General features: G+C 31.5%; 1 protein-coding gene across 1 annotated transcript in view; it reads left to right on the forward strand.

Moving 5' to 3' along the window:
* The window catches only part of LOC143052217 (uncharacterized), an 82,336-nt gene that overhangs the window by 22,765 nt on the left and 41,651 nt on the right, over positions 1-17,920 (forward strand). The window contains exons 3-9 of the mRNA XM_076225207.1: positions 4,658-4,742; positions 9,053-9,130; positions 10,206-10,246; positions 14,825-14,867; positions 15,708-16,310; positions 16,803-16,889; positions 17,373-17,663. Of these exons, the coding sequence (XP_076081322.1) occupies positions 4,658-4,742; positions 9,053-9,130; positions 10,206-10,246; positions 14,825-14,867; positions 15,708-16,310; positions 16,803-16,889; positions 17,373-17,663 (1,228 nt within the window). The remainder of the gene's footprint in view (positions 1-4,657; positions 4,743-9,052; positions 9,131-10,205; positions 10,247-14,824; positions 14,868-15,707; positions 16,311-16,802; positions 16,890-17,372; positions 17,664-17,920) is intronic.

Consider the following 17,920-nt stretch of genomic DNA (forward strand, 5'->3'; position numbering starts at 1 on the left):
ACAAACAAAAATCTAACGGCCTAATTAACATGATTAATGTACAAAATAAATAAGAAAGAAACAAATATAGTATAGAGAAACAAACGACAAACACTGCAGTACCGTTTCGTGACTTGAAACAGACACATACAGAAAGTGGCGGGGTTTAACTTTTTTAAGGGCACGCCAACACTCCCCTAATCTCGGGGCTTGAACCATGTGTACCAGTGCAACAAGCTTTATACCAAATCAACCGTTATCTCCATCATCTTCATTTTCATCAACCGTCACAAGACGTGTTTTAATATTTCTACACATTTCACTCATGGCAACAGGTCTGCAAATGAAAGGTTCTGCTGAAAGCGAACACGTTATTTTGAGTTTTTCTTTACAAGTACAGACAAGATATTGTAGGAAGTCCAAAGACATTTGTTCCTAAAACATACCAGCTTCAATCCATCCCTAGGCTATCAATTCATCCAAGATTTAACAGAGATCTAAAAGGGGGGTTAGGAAGGTGTGATGACATCCATATGCTTGTCTGCAAAGATGCTGCGGAAACATTATACGAGACGTACACACTATCTTGAATTCGATCAATTGCATGGTTGGCAATACATTGGATAGCGTCGCACTTTACTTTTAGAAGCATAAAATCCTTTGGCACTCAATGTTTCAACAAGGTGTTTTGAACCAAACTCATGGTACATTTGTAAAGCCAATCCTAAATGAAAAAGAGTAAAACAAAAACGATTGCCTCAACAATTGCATTTCCACAATTTCTCTGGTGCCATTTCCTGAGAAAAATCTTGGCTGTATACAGTTTCACTGAGTAACCATAGAATGAATTGCAATAACTACGAAGGCATTGACTGAATTAAGAAGGAAGAGACAATTCATCCGAAGTTGGGTAGTCTCTTTAGAGTTTCGATGTCTTTTCTAAGTAAACTTGCAGCGGAATGAAATTAATATCTGTCCGTTATTTGTATCTATTACAGTTGACATTGAGATTTTGGGGTCAGTTTTCAATTGACTAGAAGCTTATATGGCATCATAAATAGTTATTTTGCTACTAAATATTACGTTATATTTGCCTTGAACTTGTTAAAGTTGTTTGACAACTGAATTTCTATAGAAATGAATGAGCTTAGACTGCATTTTACATTTAGAATATTTTAAATTAGAATCAGCGGGAAGAAGTGATCTATATGTATCAAGTAACGGTGTTATGAGGAATGACCAATAAATCGTCAATAGCCAAATTAAAATTAGTAAAAGTAGTATCGTGTTCTGAGATATCTGCTTCCACGAGTTTGGATTTTTTTTATTTCGTTTTTAAGGAAATAATTTGTAATGCAACCAAAATGACAGAGTGCTTGAAGTATCTAGTATTGTCCCCTGTTTTAATTCAATGAGTGAAGAAAACAAATTTGAATTTATATTTTCCTGCGAAGAATGTGATATTTTACTTATCATTGTTAACTACATAAGTGAAATGTATAATGAAAGAAACAATTATAATGTCAATATATGAACTGTGTAATTGATGGCTCAACTTATAATGTTATATATATTATAACATATTTTTTGTAACATAAGCATAATATTTTAATTGATGATAATTTTAAAGAGGAGGCATGCTGTCAAAAATAGTATTATAATTAATACTAATAATCTATTTTTTTGTTTTTCTTTCAATGCTACATGTTTGTAGTGTTTAATGACTATCGTTTTGTATTTAATATGCCACTGTCTGTTTGTTTGTTTTTGTCGTATATTTTAGTAACAATCCTATTGTTTGGATTTTATACTAATAAAATTCTTATTCTTATTCTTATTCTTATTCTGAAGTTTAAAAGATTGACGGGAAACTATTTCAACTTTATCTGACACGGATGAAACATTTTTAATACGCTCATCTGATTCAAACTTGAATAATTTTTTATCTTTCTAAAATGTTTTGTTGCAACAAAATATACATGCGCTCTAGTTGAACGACTGCATTCTAGAACGTGTACAAATACCCGAAACTGAGGGACAATTAACAGTCAGATAATTGTATGTCGTCATTAAATATCAGACTAGAAGCCTCTAAAAGGGGGAACACATATGTTTACTTGTTTAAGTTTTGTAGTATGAACGATGATAAACTGCCTGCACGGAGTTCTTCAAATTAACAGATATGGCATGAACACCTCATCCAATCTTTTATGCAATGCAGATACACAAATCGACTTCCCTAAACTGGTAAATTGATTCAAAATTTCAATCGAGTTTTTTTTTTTTTGGCATATTATGCACTGCATAAAATTTAAAGACTTTTGTCTTTTCTTTGGACTTAATGGAGCGAAGTTGCAAAGGACTTTGCATATCACGGAATATTTACTGAAACTATCCGTCAATTATTTTGATTTTACAATAAGACTTTTCTGACAAAGTATATTTGATGTTTTATAACGAAAAAACATAGAATATAAACATATACAAACAAATTATGTGGCATATATCATTGCACTTTCATTGAAAATATGTGTATATAATAGCGAAAAAGGTAGTTATTTCATATATCATTTGAGAGCAAATTATTGACTAATACACAACAAGTGACGGAAGGCAAGTGATTAAAATATTATGGGATAATTTTTATTCATACTATGAAGAAGAAACTAAAGTTTGAGTCTGAATTTGCAATTAAAATTACTTCAATTTTAAATAGTCTAAACTTCGCAAATTTTATTGATTAGAAGGAAATAAAATACCGAATAGAATATTTTGACATATAAGAATAGCTTCAGGAAAAACTATTTCAATTAAATGTAAGCAAACATACACATTTTTTCATTTTGAAAAAGGGGGGTTGAAACTCTCCAATATACTACCAGTCATAAAAACGACTTTTTAGAAAAATGTGACCGTACAAAATTCTGACGACAGGGCAAAAACTAAAGAAGACATATTTGTCTTTAAGTTAAGACCATTTTTAGCCGTGTGTTATTTGGGGAGATTAAACTCGCGATCTAGACGACTTTTTACACTTCTGTCACCGCACTAATATCCCGTTGTTGGTTGCTGCCCATGAATTGGTAATTTTAAGGAAATTTTGCCGTTTTTGGTTATTATCTTGAATACTATTATAGATAGAGATAAACTGCAAACAGCAATATTGTTCAGCAAAGTAAGATCTACAAATAAGTCAACATGACCAAAATGGGCAGTTGACCCCTTAAGGAGTTATTGCCCTTTATAGTCATTTTTTAACAATTTTTCGTAAATTTTGTAATCTTTTACAAAAATCTTCTCCTCTGAAACTACGAGGCCAAATTTTACCAAACTTAGCCACAATTATTATTGGAGTATTTAGTTTAGAAACCAACCAACCAAGATGGCCGCCATGGCTAAAAATAGAACATAGGGGTAAAATGTAGATTTTGGCTTATAATTCTGAAACCAAAGCATTTAGAGCAAATCTGAAGAGGGGTTAAATTGTTTATCTAGTTAATATTTATTTGCTCTGAAATTTTCAGATGAATTGGACAATGGGTTGTTGGTTTGCTGCCCCACAATTGGTAATTTTTAAAGAGATTTTGCTGTTTTTTTGTTATTATCTTGAATACTATTATAGATAGAGATAAACTGTAAACAGCAATAATGTTCAGCAAAGTAAGATTTACAAATAAGTCAACATGACCAAAATGGTCAGTTGATCCCTCAAGGAGTTATTGCCCTTTATAGTCAATTTATAACAATTTTCATTAATTTGGTAAATTTTTGTAAATTTTTACAAAATATTTTCCTCTGTGTAACTAAAGGGCCAAGTTTATTATAGATTGATAAAATTGTAAGTAGCAAGAATGTTCAGTAAAGTAAGATCTACAAACACATCACCATCATCAAAACTCAATTTTGTCATGAATCCATCTGTGTCCTTTGTTTAATACATGTATGCACATAGACCAAAATGAGCGACACATGCTCTGAAAAGCCTCTAGTTATATTTGCAACATAAGTAACAAAACACAGCATATGAAACTAGATCCGAAGCAACAGAAACCCCACCAAAACTTCGGTGAGATCATATGTTCCGGAAATATAGGAATATCCTGTTTTTCATGCGGCACTCATCGTGGTGTTCATGGTACGAACCAGGTGATAAGTATATTTCAATTGGTCACAATCAGAGAAAAAGACGGGATTGTGGTTACGAACATTCCGACGTCATCTGTGAAGCAGATATTCTATAACGGTAAACCAACTGTGTCCGTAAATTTTCTGAATGGATAATTTCAACTACACCACTTTTGGTTCTATAGCTTAATTGTAAGCAGCAACCCTCAACAATGAAATGTTGAAAGGAAATGCATAGATCTGTAAGTAAATTTCCACTGAATTAATTATGTAATTTATTTCACAGATGATATCGGATATGTTCCTTATGTTGTAACTGCAATATCCTTCCCTTTTCCCGAATGTGACCTACCGAAATAGACTATTTACCGGATTGATAATAACATAAGCAACACATCGGGTGCCACATGTTGAGCAGGAATCTATGTCCCTCTGGTATCCTTCGTCCCTCTTTTTTATCCAACGAGGATTGACCTCAGATAATTTATTGATCCCGGAAATAAATAATTAGCGATACATTGTTATATTTTAAATATATCTTTTTTCGATACAGGATGTGGCGTTTCGCGAAAGTGTCATCAGGGAATTAAAACGCATCAAAGCAGAAGAAACACAGTATGCTGTAAGGATTTTATGTGGTAAGTTTGTTTTTGATTTTCAAAAAACAAATTAGTATGCGATTAATTACAATTATGTTAAAATAATGTTAGGGAAATAATTGGGAGAATTTGATTATGTTTACAGTTATTTTTCATTGATTATAGATCGTAGTGTGTTATCTTTTTCATTCTGCGAATGGAATATGCAATAATAATAATGAATCTTAGTTCTTCGGAAAATGACCTGTGAAACGATTAAGGAAACCTGATGGATTAACGTTAAAAATTCGATCGTTTTTGTATTATTTCACCGGAAATGTGTTACCGGAATGACATGTTATAACAAGAAAAATTACAATTGAGATTTGACAGGAATCGTTATAAAAATATTGCACAGTATAACACACCACACCAACTTTAAAAAAACAGACACAAAAAAAAAAAAAACACAGAAAATCAACGGACACTACATGGTGCAGTAATTCATTAAGTACATCCATATATCATGAAAAAAAATCAGACTATAAGTTGATCAGCGACACTGTAGGCATTTAAGCGCTTGATCTGTGTGTATACATCACAGTGAAATAGTTAAATTAGGGATTTTGTAAAATTTCTTGAATATTTAGTGATTTTAGTACAATCACTTACACATTCCGTGATTTTGTAAAATCTCTGAAATTGTAAGGGATTTTATAGAATCACTGAAAATATTGCGAGGGATTTTGTTACATCCTGATTACAATATCAAAGTTAATATTTGAGATATGTTTTTCTCGATTCCCACACACCCTCCTGAAAATTTCCGAAACCTAGACCCATATGAGGAAGATCAACTGTATATTGATATTAATATATGGTGATAAACATACATATGATTTGAAAGTATATTTTAAAATAAACACATCTAGTTAAAATTATCGTACAGAAACAATGATGGAAAAGGGCATATGAACGGATATTAATACAATTACCTATTTTTGCAAGATAAGTTTGTGTGACATCCACCGTTTTTTACGATATTTTTTTTACAGTCTCAGCACACTGAGGTATTCATACCTACAATGTACAATAAACAAATATTTCCCTATAATTTGATTAGAATATGAAAAAGTAGAAAAGAAAAAACCTTGTTTAAAGTTTTATTATTTTGTGATAAAATAAATCTATCTGAGATATGACCAATGTACGTAAAGCATATAAAAATGGTCAAGGTGGCTTACTTTTGCTTGGTTATACCTATTCATAGAAATGCAAGTACAAACAAAGTTAATCGGTTGTCTTTATTATTATTATTATTTTGTGGGTGTAAATGTCTTTGTATACGTTGCAAATTTAAAATACAACACTTATTGCTTTTTAAATATAAAGTATCATGTCATAATATGTAAAAGGAGTAGGTTCAGTAAGACCCCTTTTTGACCCCAAAATTAAGCAGTTTTGCAAAATTGTGAAAATGTAATCTTTTAGCTATTTTTTGGAAAGTAGAATGCTTCTGCTACATAAATATGTGCTGTTTTTGACAATACAATGTACATATATCGTGTACTAGCATCATAAAGTCATGCTTAATTACTGAAATCTTCACAATTATAGCATTTTAGTTAAATTTTAGACGGTTTCCGTCTTAAATTAGAGTGGCCGCATTCGTGTTCATTCATAATATTGAAATGTAAGTTGTATTTGATGATAATACATAACATATATAAAGGTTGAGGATGAACACGGATGCGGCCACTTTCATTTTTGACGAAAACCATCTGAAAAGTGACGTTTTTTGGCATATTTGATAGATTTTTCATATTTAAGCCTTCAATCGGAGCGTTTTTAATGACTGAATCAGTTAAAATCTTTTACATAAACTAATCGAATCAATTGAAATAGACACTTAAGTGTTTAAAAAGTGTCCTAAATATTTCGTTAGATGAAACTGAAATTTGGGGCCAAAATCGGCCCTTACCGGACCTACTCCTTTGCCATTGGATCACATAGTCAAAACCAATCAATTTCTTGTAAGTCTTTCAATAAATGTATCCCCCTCTTTATGACGGCAATATATATTTAAGATGTATATATGATAAAATGTGATACCAATTGATTTATACTTTTCAGGAGCACATTAATAAAATAAAACAAAAAAAAGAATCAAATTTTTTGGAAAATTTCTCTGAATTTAATCAATAAATCTGTAAAAGGGAAATGAATATATTTCAGTGATTATACAAAATGCCCGATTTGAAAAATTCACTGGGTTTGTTTTTGTGCTGTTGTTACATATATCTCATTGACAGATTCCTCACGGATTATTTATCAAGCAGATCAATTAATCAACAAGGGCAGACAGACAATATTCAGACAATAATTTAATGATTACCTTCGCTGTATTTGGCAAAACTTCGTACTTTATTTGGCCTTTTAAACATGTTTTAATTCGAGCGTCACTGATGAGTCTTTTGTACGCGCATCTGGCGTAAATATAAAAATGTAATCCTGGTATCTATGATGAGCTCATTAAGAATTTTAAAGTCAATCATTGCAAATAAAGTATCAGATTGAGAATGAGCACCGCTCATTAATCAATCAAAACTCTAAATATATGGAAGTGTTTTCAACTCTGATTATTATTATAGGTTAGACAATATTTGGTCATGTTTTATGAAGATTTAAGCCCAAGGCGAAGCCGAGGGCTTAAATCTTCATAAAACATGACCAAGTATTGTCTGACCAATTTAGAACATATTCACACTTTCGAGTGACCTTACAAAACTATCCTTTCCCATTGTAATATTCAAACCTAAATAAGAGTTCACTTTTTATAATGAACTTAATATAAAACATAGGTAATGATAATTTCAATGGATGAACTGAAATAGCAATGACATAGTTTGTGAATGATAAATTGATTTTCTTCTGCTTCAGGTAAAATTTAATACTTATATATCTTTAGATTTTTTTTATTTTAAAAAGCAACACAATGCTATGAAAAACCCCTTTTTGAAATTTGATTTTTTTTTATAAATATAAAACTCTCTGTATGAATATTTGAATTCAGACCATTCAACATTAAATGCCTACTTTTAATTGATAAATTTAAATGTATTGTGTTTCTCTGAAACCAATCTTTTGCTTTATATATCAGCAGTCTGGTATTGTGTATTTTTGAAAGAAAAAGAAAATAATTTCCTCAAATGTAAGGTCTATAAATTAAATAAATATCATTTTATTTATCCTTACCAATTTTTTTTGTGTATTCTATATATGTGTTCCATTAGAAAATGCATGACATTTTGCAAAATTCATTTTGGTTTTAATTTTAATCTTTGCTCTTTCATCTTTAATCAGTATGCTATTTTCCCAAGGAAAATGCCTTATGGGATTGAACACTTCGTTAGTACAACTAGTAAGAGTTCACTTTCATAAATAACTGACAATGAAAAGTCACTCATGTATAGCATTTCATAGTGCATGGAAAACCATGTACTATGAAAATTAGAGGGCAAAACACTGAATTTTCATTGGACGAGAAGGGGTGAGTATGTTCTAATTATTATTATCTGATCAGACAATACTCTGAATTCACCATGAACTCGTGAAGATTTTAACAGACAATCAATAATCAGCTGATTAATAAAGGATTTATTAACAACTTTGCGACGCATGTGTTTGAAGCAATCTTTTGACGTCTCCTCTCCTTCTATTATTAACTATGGTCTGCAAAGGAAAACTGTTGTTATGACGAAAAATGTTCAAAACCAAACAAAAGCCGACTTTAAACTTTCTCCTTCCACTTTGTTATAGATAATTGATTTGAGAGGGTACTTCGTTTTGGCGACGCACGTGTCATATACGATGGTCAGGAAAAGAAAACTGTCGTTATAAAGAAATATATTCAAAAGGTTTGGAACAACCACTCAAAGGAGGGTTTACCCTGCAATGTAAATGTCTATCCCTTTAATGAGGGTTCAATTTCATGTGATAAAAATTTGTTTTGTTCTCAAAACCACTTCTTAGTACAAAAAGACATATATTAATATTTTTTGAAGAAACTTTTCCCATAGAAAAATACATCTATCTGGTATTATATGATCAAAACATGTCCAGGTTATTTTGTTATATTCCTAGACTTCTATCTTCTTTATTATAAAAAGTAAGTCGACCCGACCCCTCTTTTAGGAAAGTTGTTCCAAGTATAATGAATAACCCTGCTTTGAATAAACAAAAGCTTTAAATTTAAAAAAACAATCAATCAAAAATACAGACCGGACGTGGCAGAGTATTTTTATCGACACAGAACGATACAAAACGCTTAAAGACATGTGTATTCGATAGTATTTAATTCTAATTTTTAGAAAGAGAAACAACAGTGGTGCTACCAAATGGTCAATATATAGAAGGTTCTTATCCTCTTGCCATATTTGAAGCTACAAGTACGTATGCGTATAAATTTTAGATGTGTTGTTTTGCTATTTATCGTTCTGGATTTTCTAGATGTATGATGTTATAGATTTATAATTTATGTAGATGAAAAAACATCGTGCTAGGTATTTAGAAATAATAAATTAAAGAAGATTAAACATTGAATTTGCAATATCCTTTTAAAAATCGGACGATTAAGCATTTGCTTTCTTTATAACTCGAAATGTTACCATTAATTGTAATAATATATTACCAATAATCAAAATCGACATTTTTTAATATAACACTTATTCAATTGAACTCCAATACTATTGTATTATTCACATTATTTGGTACTAAAACAGGCATTCAAATGGTACAACCAAGCCTGGAAAGAAGAAGAACCTTTTTTTTTTTAAATCCTTCTGATAGATAGTTTAATTCATACAACGAAAAAAGTTCTAACAATGAATTTTAGAAGTTCTTATAGCAATTATTATCCTATCCGAAAAGCCAAATTGACACATATAAATAATGCCTATAATTTCAACGATAGGATTAAAAAAAATGATATTGTTAAACGCTAGACAAGGGACAATTTGACATATTGAGTATACGTTATTGAATAAAGAAAGGAAATGGAGAATGTGTCAAAACGACAACAACCCGATCATAGAGCAGACAAAGAAGAACGTTTGTTTATCAGATGTCTTTTGTGTTCAGTGTTATAGCATTAAAGTATGCAGAATGTCTTCTTTGTTGTAATCAACACTATGTGTTTTGAATTCTTCATAATTACAAATTCCCAAAATGTATAATTTAATTAACAAATCCCAAAATTCCCGAAACATAAATTAGTATCAATAACTTTATAGGTTTAAAATATTTTTTTACACTAAGATAAATCTATTAAAAATTCAATAATTCCCTACTTTTAAAAAAATGTCTCATCTTGGAAACGTGCAATTATACATTATAACATTAACTGAAAGTCTAACATTCTAATCTCCCCGATAATAATTGTTCACATTGACCAAATTGATGAAATAAGAGCAATGGTTTAAATACATGACACACTTTTTTTTATTATTAATGGTTATTTTACAGGAAAACACTTGGATCTTTGCCAGTCTATTTGCAGCAAACAGGTATTTAAGTTCGATTTTCTGTAAGCTAAAAAAGTTCAATGACTAAAAAGGTAATAGTAGGGTGCTCATTCAATATACTTGTTAGATTTTGATTAAAAATACACGGCTGTATTTTATATCATTGTAAACAGGAGGACAAGCCTGAACGAATTATTGATGTCGTCGTTGTTTACAGTGGTCACATATTTAAAAAAAAATCATGACTAAGATTACAGTTAAAATTTCAAAGATAAGGCTAAGTAACGTTTAGTCAGTATGCTGCCCCCACATATGCACGTTTATAGGAAAATAAATTCAAATAATCCAAATTATTTAAACTATATTTAGGACTAATTTGATGTTTCTGTTGACAAATATGGTTCGTGATTGACATTTGTACTTATAGGATGCACATTTACAATGTTCATTCAGCTGTTAAACATAGACCTTGACCTATGTAAAATTAAAAATTCAGAATTTTTACTTGAGATTCGATACCAGAGATGTTTTGTTTTAGTATTAACATTTATAAGTTGCGTGAGTATGGAAGCACATCAAATTGTTCTTAATTCAAAAACTTGTGTTATATAAACTAAGAGTGGATTGAATGAACAGGTCTGAATATACATTTCCTTTATAAAATTAGAAAAAATGTGCAAACGGTAAAAAAGAGGAGGTATTCTGCTAAGGTTATGGAAACAAAATAACAATTAGAAATAGGTTAATCACTCGATTTTACACACTTACCATGTTATACCAAGTACAGTATACGACTTATTGAGAATAAGTACCAAGTACAGTATACGACTTATTGAGCATAAATACCAAGTACAGTATACGACTTTTTGAGCATTAGTACCAAGTACAGTATACGACTTATTGAGTATTAGTACCAAGTACAGTATACGACTTATTGAGCATAACGTGGTCTACAATTGACCTTAAGTTAACGACTTCAAAAAGAGGGTTATGAACGGCGTTGATATGCATGTAAACAACTTTGATATAATTAATATATAGAACTCGGATTTCGTTATCCTCATACGTGCTTAAATATGCAAGCACGCGAGTTAATATAAATCAGAATTTTAATAAGATAACAACATAGCAAATTAACTGGCCGAAGCTAGTAGTAGCTATTAAGTTTCATTGACCACTGTAACACTGCCAACAGACCAGTTTTAGGTTAGAAAGTTCATGTCAATTGTCAGAATGCGGGGCATATATAATTCAATCTAATGTTGGCGGCGGCAACACCTTAAAGTATTTTTATAGGTTCATTTTTTAGTTTGCGGAGGAATTAGAAGACTCATACTTTGTATATAGAAATTTCGGGTCATCATATAATCATTGTCTTTGGCCTCATTTTCATTGTTGAGTGACGCTAAAAACTGTATAGATTTTTTCGTCATGTAAATGTTTAACTTTGCATGATTTCTAGAATAACTATATTTGGGGACTAATATATACTATCTTTGAAATGTTTACATGTGAGTCAGACATGCCTCAACTGACCTCGAGCTCATTATTTGGATCAGAGAACAAGGTTAAGATTCAGTGGTCAAGTCTGTACCTCAGATACCGTACTATAAGTAGTCGGTCAAATATATTTTGTATATGGAATAGTAGCACGGTGTCATCTCACCTTACCTTATTTCTATTGATCATAGATAATGTTAATATGAAAATAAAACTCGTTGTATAATAAAACAATAAGGAGATGTTGAAGTGAGCAAGTATAGGCAACCGTACGGCCTTCAAACATGAGAAGAACCAAAAACAGTATGTTCGGCTATAAAAGGCCACGACATGAAAACGTTTATAACAATTCATTTAAGAAAACTAACGACCTAACAAAAATATTTACAAAATATGAATATGACAAGACATAAATCAACGATGAAAAATCAAATATTGACTCCGAGCGATCCTGACTGTGGACAGGCATATAAAGAATGTATAACCATTTTCTCTTAGACGCTTGAAATAATTCAGTCAGTTCATGTGTTTGGACTTTTGATTTTGCCTTTTGATTTTTTATTTTCCTTTTTGAATTTTCCTCGGAGTTCAGATTTTTTGTGTTTTTACTTTTCATTAAATATGCTGTACCAGTAGAATATTAGTTGTTACAGTTTAATGTTTACAGTTATGATGTAAAGTATAATAATTTCTTAGACTATTGATGACGTTCTTTCATTAGTTTTTGGTAAGGGGACGACCATTTGATTTCGACGACTCCAAACTCGTGCATGGAGCTGTTCAGGAGACTGTTAAAGGAGAGGTTAAATCCCAGTCCCACTAGACCACGATCGCCACACGCTCACCGCGATCTAAAATAAATTCAGATCGTGGTGAGGTCGCGGTATGAGCGGCGTGAAAATATAAATTTTCGTTGCTTTTACGATGCTACTACGTCCTCATTACGCTTCTACAACGATCCCGATACGATTATACCACGTTCTCACCGAGCTTATTCTGCGACCTCACTACGCTTATCAAGATCTTTCTACGCTCACCACTTTCTCACTACGACCATACCACGCGTTATCCGATTGCAACACGGTCATACCACGCTTCAAATGCGATTATAGCACGTCCTGACGACGATTATACTACGTTCATTCCACGATCTAACTACGTTCTCAGCAATAACGATGTTATCGTGTTCCATATCAATACAGTTCCATTCCTTCTATTTCTGATTAATACGTAGATTTTTTCAGAAACAATACAGTCATGCCACCAAAATCTACTAAAACACGTGAGCGTGGTGGTAGGGGTTGATGATAGGCAAAGAGAGCTCTGATAGTAACGAATCCTGATCCAGCAGAGATGTCGGACCGACCAATCCAACTTACATTACAACCTATTGCTGGTCCATCAAGCTCAAATGACGATATTTTAGTGTACGATAGCAGAGATGACACAGATGTGTCAATAGATATAGGAAGATGTAATATGAGTGTCAATGAGAAAACTTTCCATCCAAGTGACAATTTATAAAAGTAAACCTTTATAGGTCTAGGTACGGCCTTCATCACGAAGCCTTGGCTCACACCGAACAGTAAGCTATAAAGGGCCCCAAAAATTACTAGTGTAAAACCATGCAAACGGGAAAACCAACGGTCTAATCTATATAAAAACGAGAAGCAGGGTTGAGCCGTAAGAGAAAATGAACAAGTCCTAATTACATACAGAGTAACAAAACCTGAAGAGATTTGATATATTTTATGTGAAAATGACAATGAGAATGATGGTCGTAGTATGAACGTAGCGATGTCGTAAAAAGAGCGTGACGAAGACGGCAAGGGCGTGCTAGAATCGTACTGTGGTCTTGAACAGCGCGGTGTAAACGTGGTATGGTCGTAGTGGAAGCGTAGTTGGGTCGCGGTGAGAACGTCATGGTCGTAGTGAGGTTGTAATAACGTCGCTGTGAGATCGTAGCGCAGTCTCTCCGAATAGAATCACGTTTTCACTACACTCTCGCTACGATGGTACAGCGACATTTGCGATCTTACTACGACCTTAATCTTAAATATCTTAACCAACACTGACATATAAATTCGATTAGATTAATTTTAAATTTCGGGAAGAAATATGAAAAATTGATCAGTCAGAATAAGTTATTAAACTTTGATTTCTTTTCTGATGTTGATTATTCTTTAAAAATATCATGACTACAGCGTTGGTATTAAGTTGTAATTGTAGTACTTTTAAAATGTATAATGAATGTGACCTTTTAAACAATATCCATAGTCCGTAAAAAATAAATTCTATTCGGCACTGTTTCTAACCGAATTTTTATTACACTATTGTATATTTAGATAATTTCAAATGAAGAATTACTTTTTGTATTCGTTCTTTACCTTGTTATAATCTGACATCAACGAAATTAAATGTTTCATTGCAACTCTGAATCTTTAAAATGTCGTTTTGTTAAAGTTTTGCCGAGTTTTTTATTGATAAAATGTCGGGTTAATATCAATGAAATGGCAAGTAAACGACCTAAATAATCAACAGATAAAGAGTCTGAATAATAAATGGTGCTTTCTATGCCATATTAATGGTAGGGTTTACAATTTTTGCCCAGCAACTGCAGATAAAAAATACTAAGAAAACCTGTATATGGTCTACAAATCATTAATCCTTTAAAGTTTGTAGAAATTTTGCCATATAGTCATAGTAATACTGTAACTACGATAGAAGCTTAATTTTCATAAAATAACAGACAGAGTTATGGCCTTCGAATTAAATTTAACAACAGATAGTAATTTGGACAGTTTATTATGCAGAGGCCTTTAAGTTATTTACAGTTTAAATGCGTATTTATCAAAAGATTCGAATCGTGGATATCTTCTATCATGAATAAATATTCACACTTGTATCTATTCTTTATGGGATTATTTTTATTGACATTGGTTTGTCGTAAGTAAGCTAACAATAAGTGGGGTTTTGGTTACACTGTTTATTTGGATACTCTAAATAGTTAAAAATAATTCATCACCTAATTGTTTTGTAATATTCCGTTTTTCATATATCTTTGGTTTCAACTTTATATTTACATAGTAATTATATTAATAGCACTTAATTTCATTTTAGACTTTTGATGTGAAACCACAATCTTCGTCAGTGAAAGTAGATGGTAAGTGAATACAAGACATGTAAAACAAAATAAATTTCAAAAGTATGAAACTCGACCATGAGAACATTATCTGGAGCCATACCGTTTTACGTTGATTTTCTTGTAAATAACTCTATGGAGAAAGGAATACATGTGATTGGGACAATATTTTCAAGTTGGTTATAGCGAAATAAAATACTGCAGTGTGCGTAGACAATACGAATTAAGTTTATTACGATTTGAACAAAATGCAGAATGTAATGTAATTTTTAGTAAAAAGAGAAACAATTAAATTGTATTTCACAACAATTATAACCTGGCTTGGACTAAACTAAATAAGATGAATTAAAAGATTCATTTGAATTTAAACTGCTGTAGATATTATACTTGCTTTTTTTTTTAAACACAAATGAACAATTTTACATTTTTGATATCGTCCTTTAATGATTTTTGTTATTGTGAGGTATGTTAAAATTTTTGCTCCCCATCATAGAAGTCTTTCTTTATTAAGAGCACCATAGTCGAAAATTAAAATTTTGAACGCCAACATGGTGCTTCAACTGTAATCAGTCTTTTCGTATTCAGCATTTTCGATTTTTATTTACGTCATATGGTTATAGAGGCCTCTTAACACATAGGGATATAAAAAGCTTTCTAAATTTTCTAAATCTATTACTAGTATGTAAAAAGTAAATTTTCCTCAATTTTGCTGATAATGTCACCCGTACACTCCTAGCATTGTTTTGGAAAATCATCTCAAAAATGTGTGCATACGATAATTATAAATACATATAACCATTAATAAAACAAACAACATATAAGACTGTCGTCACAACACCGTTTATACATAACATTCTTTAGTTTTAGGAGAACAGAGAAAAATAGACCTGCACAATTATTTTAAATTAGTCTTGTTGATCAAAGGTGTTGCGAAAGATGTTCTGGTGGACGTTCTGAAAGGGAGATTACCTGGAGCAGACTATGGATATGCCTTGAACGGAATGAAATCAAGACTATTACCATTACTCAATTATTCTCAAGTACATTTATTATATCCAGATGGTGATTCAAAATACACGGGTGATTTTTCTGATATTGACGTGAGTCTATTATATATAATACTGCGAAATCTTGGTACGATTTGTCCGCATCAGAATGGATGGGGGGAAGATCCGGACGTTGATGATCGAAGTATGTCTGCAAACATTGATAGAATTCGTATTGCAAAAAATGTGATTGTTTCCCACTCTTCTAATTGTTATGTAGGAACTGAAGAATTTAATAAAATTTGGGGAGACATGCGTCAGACCTGTGTAGACCTTGGAGGGCAAAAGTACGAAGAAAAAATAGACACGCTAATAACTTTGGCCTTTAACTTTGACCTGGAACAACAACTTCATGAAGAGATAGTTAAGCTAAAAGAAAATGATATACAAAATATAAAGATCACTAGAAGGTTGGAAGGTAAAGTAAAATACTTTGCATAATATACTTTATGTTTTAAAACATTGCAAAAGTGATGTTTTACTTTTCGTTATTAATACTATTTATGCACAGTTAATCTCATGTTGAATGTATAATATTAAATACATATTGTCAAATGATATTCAACTCATTCAAAGCATTGTTGAGAAATAGTGTCCTGCAAAATACTTTTAGGCCATTCAAACTTATCTTTCTTTTTCATAATAATAAGAAACATCAGGACAAGCACAGTAACTGATGTTTTTCGTTGATATGCAAGTGATTGTACACAAATGAGGAAATACATGCGGCATATTAAGTAGAAGTTCGACAAAAAGCATCAGTTGTTTTTTTCTTATAGAAATTATTTATATCGCCAATATATTTGGCAACCCTTTTCTTAGTATAAATCATTCTTGACATATGGTTGTAATTTATATTATTAAAATTTCCTTTATTTAAAATGTCCAGTTTTACTTGCCTTTATTCTAGAAATTCTGGACTCTTTTCAACAACTGTTTGAAAGCTTCAAGAAACTACTTGTAACAAGCGAAAAGAAAACAAGTACAACAAGTAAAGGTACACATACATTACAAATGAATAGTAACATACAAATGACATTGAATTTGTATAGAATTAATAATAACATAGATCTTTTATTTTTGTTGAAATAATTATACATATAAATATCATAATAATAGCTGTAAGGATAACACAAATTTAAAATCATGTTGGTATACGTTGTTGTGCTGTATCTTTTCAAAGTGAACAAAACCTTGATACAGTTATCAAACATGTGAGAATGTTTTATATTAGATACTACATGATACAACAGTTGACAGTTCAAAGTCTTTCTCAGAATATTTTAAAATACAAGCAATGTAACAGGTTGATATATTGTGATGTAATCTGATGTTATTCGTTACCAATATTAAACTCTTTATACATAAACTCCTTGGATACATCATCCATTGCAATACAAATGCTATTGTTATCCGTGCTGATAAATATTATTATGAGTGCATACCATAATAGTAGTTTACATTCCTGTAAATATTTTAGCTGGAAGTGCTTCACATGTATTAACAATCAAAGGAGAAAACCTACCACCCAAAAGTACGACCGAAGACAGGTTACGACATCATACCAGCGAGGACATCTGCATACATTCTGTTGCGGACGGCTCAACAATTATTTGTTTAGAGATATTTCCGTCTGCTTTACAAAGTTTCGGATTCTTCCTTGGAGTTATTGACAAGCTTCTCCAAACTATTTTTGCCAGTGGTAAAGGGTCAGAAACAAGATTTGACATGCAGATAAGAATCCAAATAGAAATGCTCAAAATATCTGAAGGTATGAATTATTCTTTTTACAAATGATACTCAATGATTACATTCTGGCAACAACATATGGTAAATATGAAATTTCATATTATTATCTTTAAAAACTTATTTTTATAATATTAACTAAATGACCTTGTTGTGTCGCCTGGCAGCGGAAATCTAGCGGCATACTTATTATGTGGAAGATCACACTTGTGGAACATCTTATCAAAGATATTCAACTTTGATATAAGAAGTGTTTAAGCTCATGGAAATGCTATATAACTA

This window comes from Mytilus galloprovincialis, chromosome 11, assembly GCF_965363235.1.
Source record: "Mytilus galloprovincialis chromosome 11, xbMytGall1.hap1.1, whole genome shotgun sequence".
Classification (NCBI taxonomy): Eukaryota; Metazoa; Mollusca; class Bivalvia; order Mytilida; family Mytilidae; genus Mytilus; species Mytilus galloprovincialis.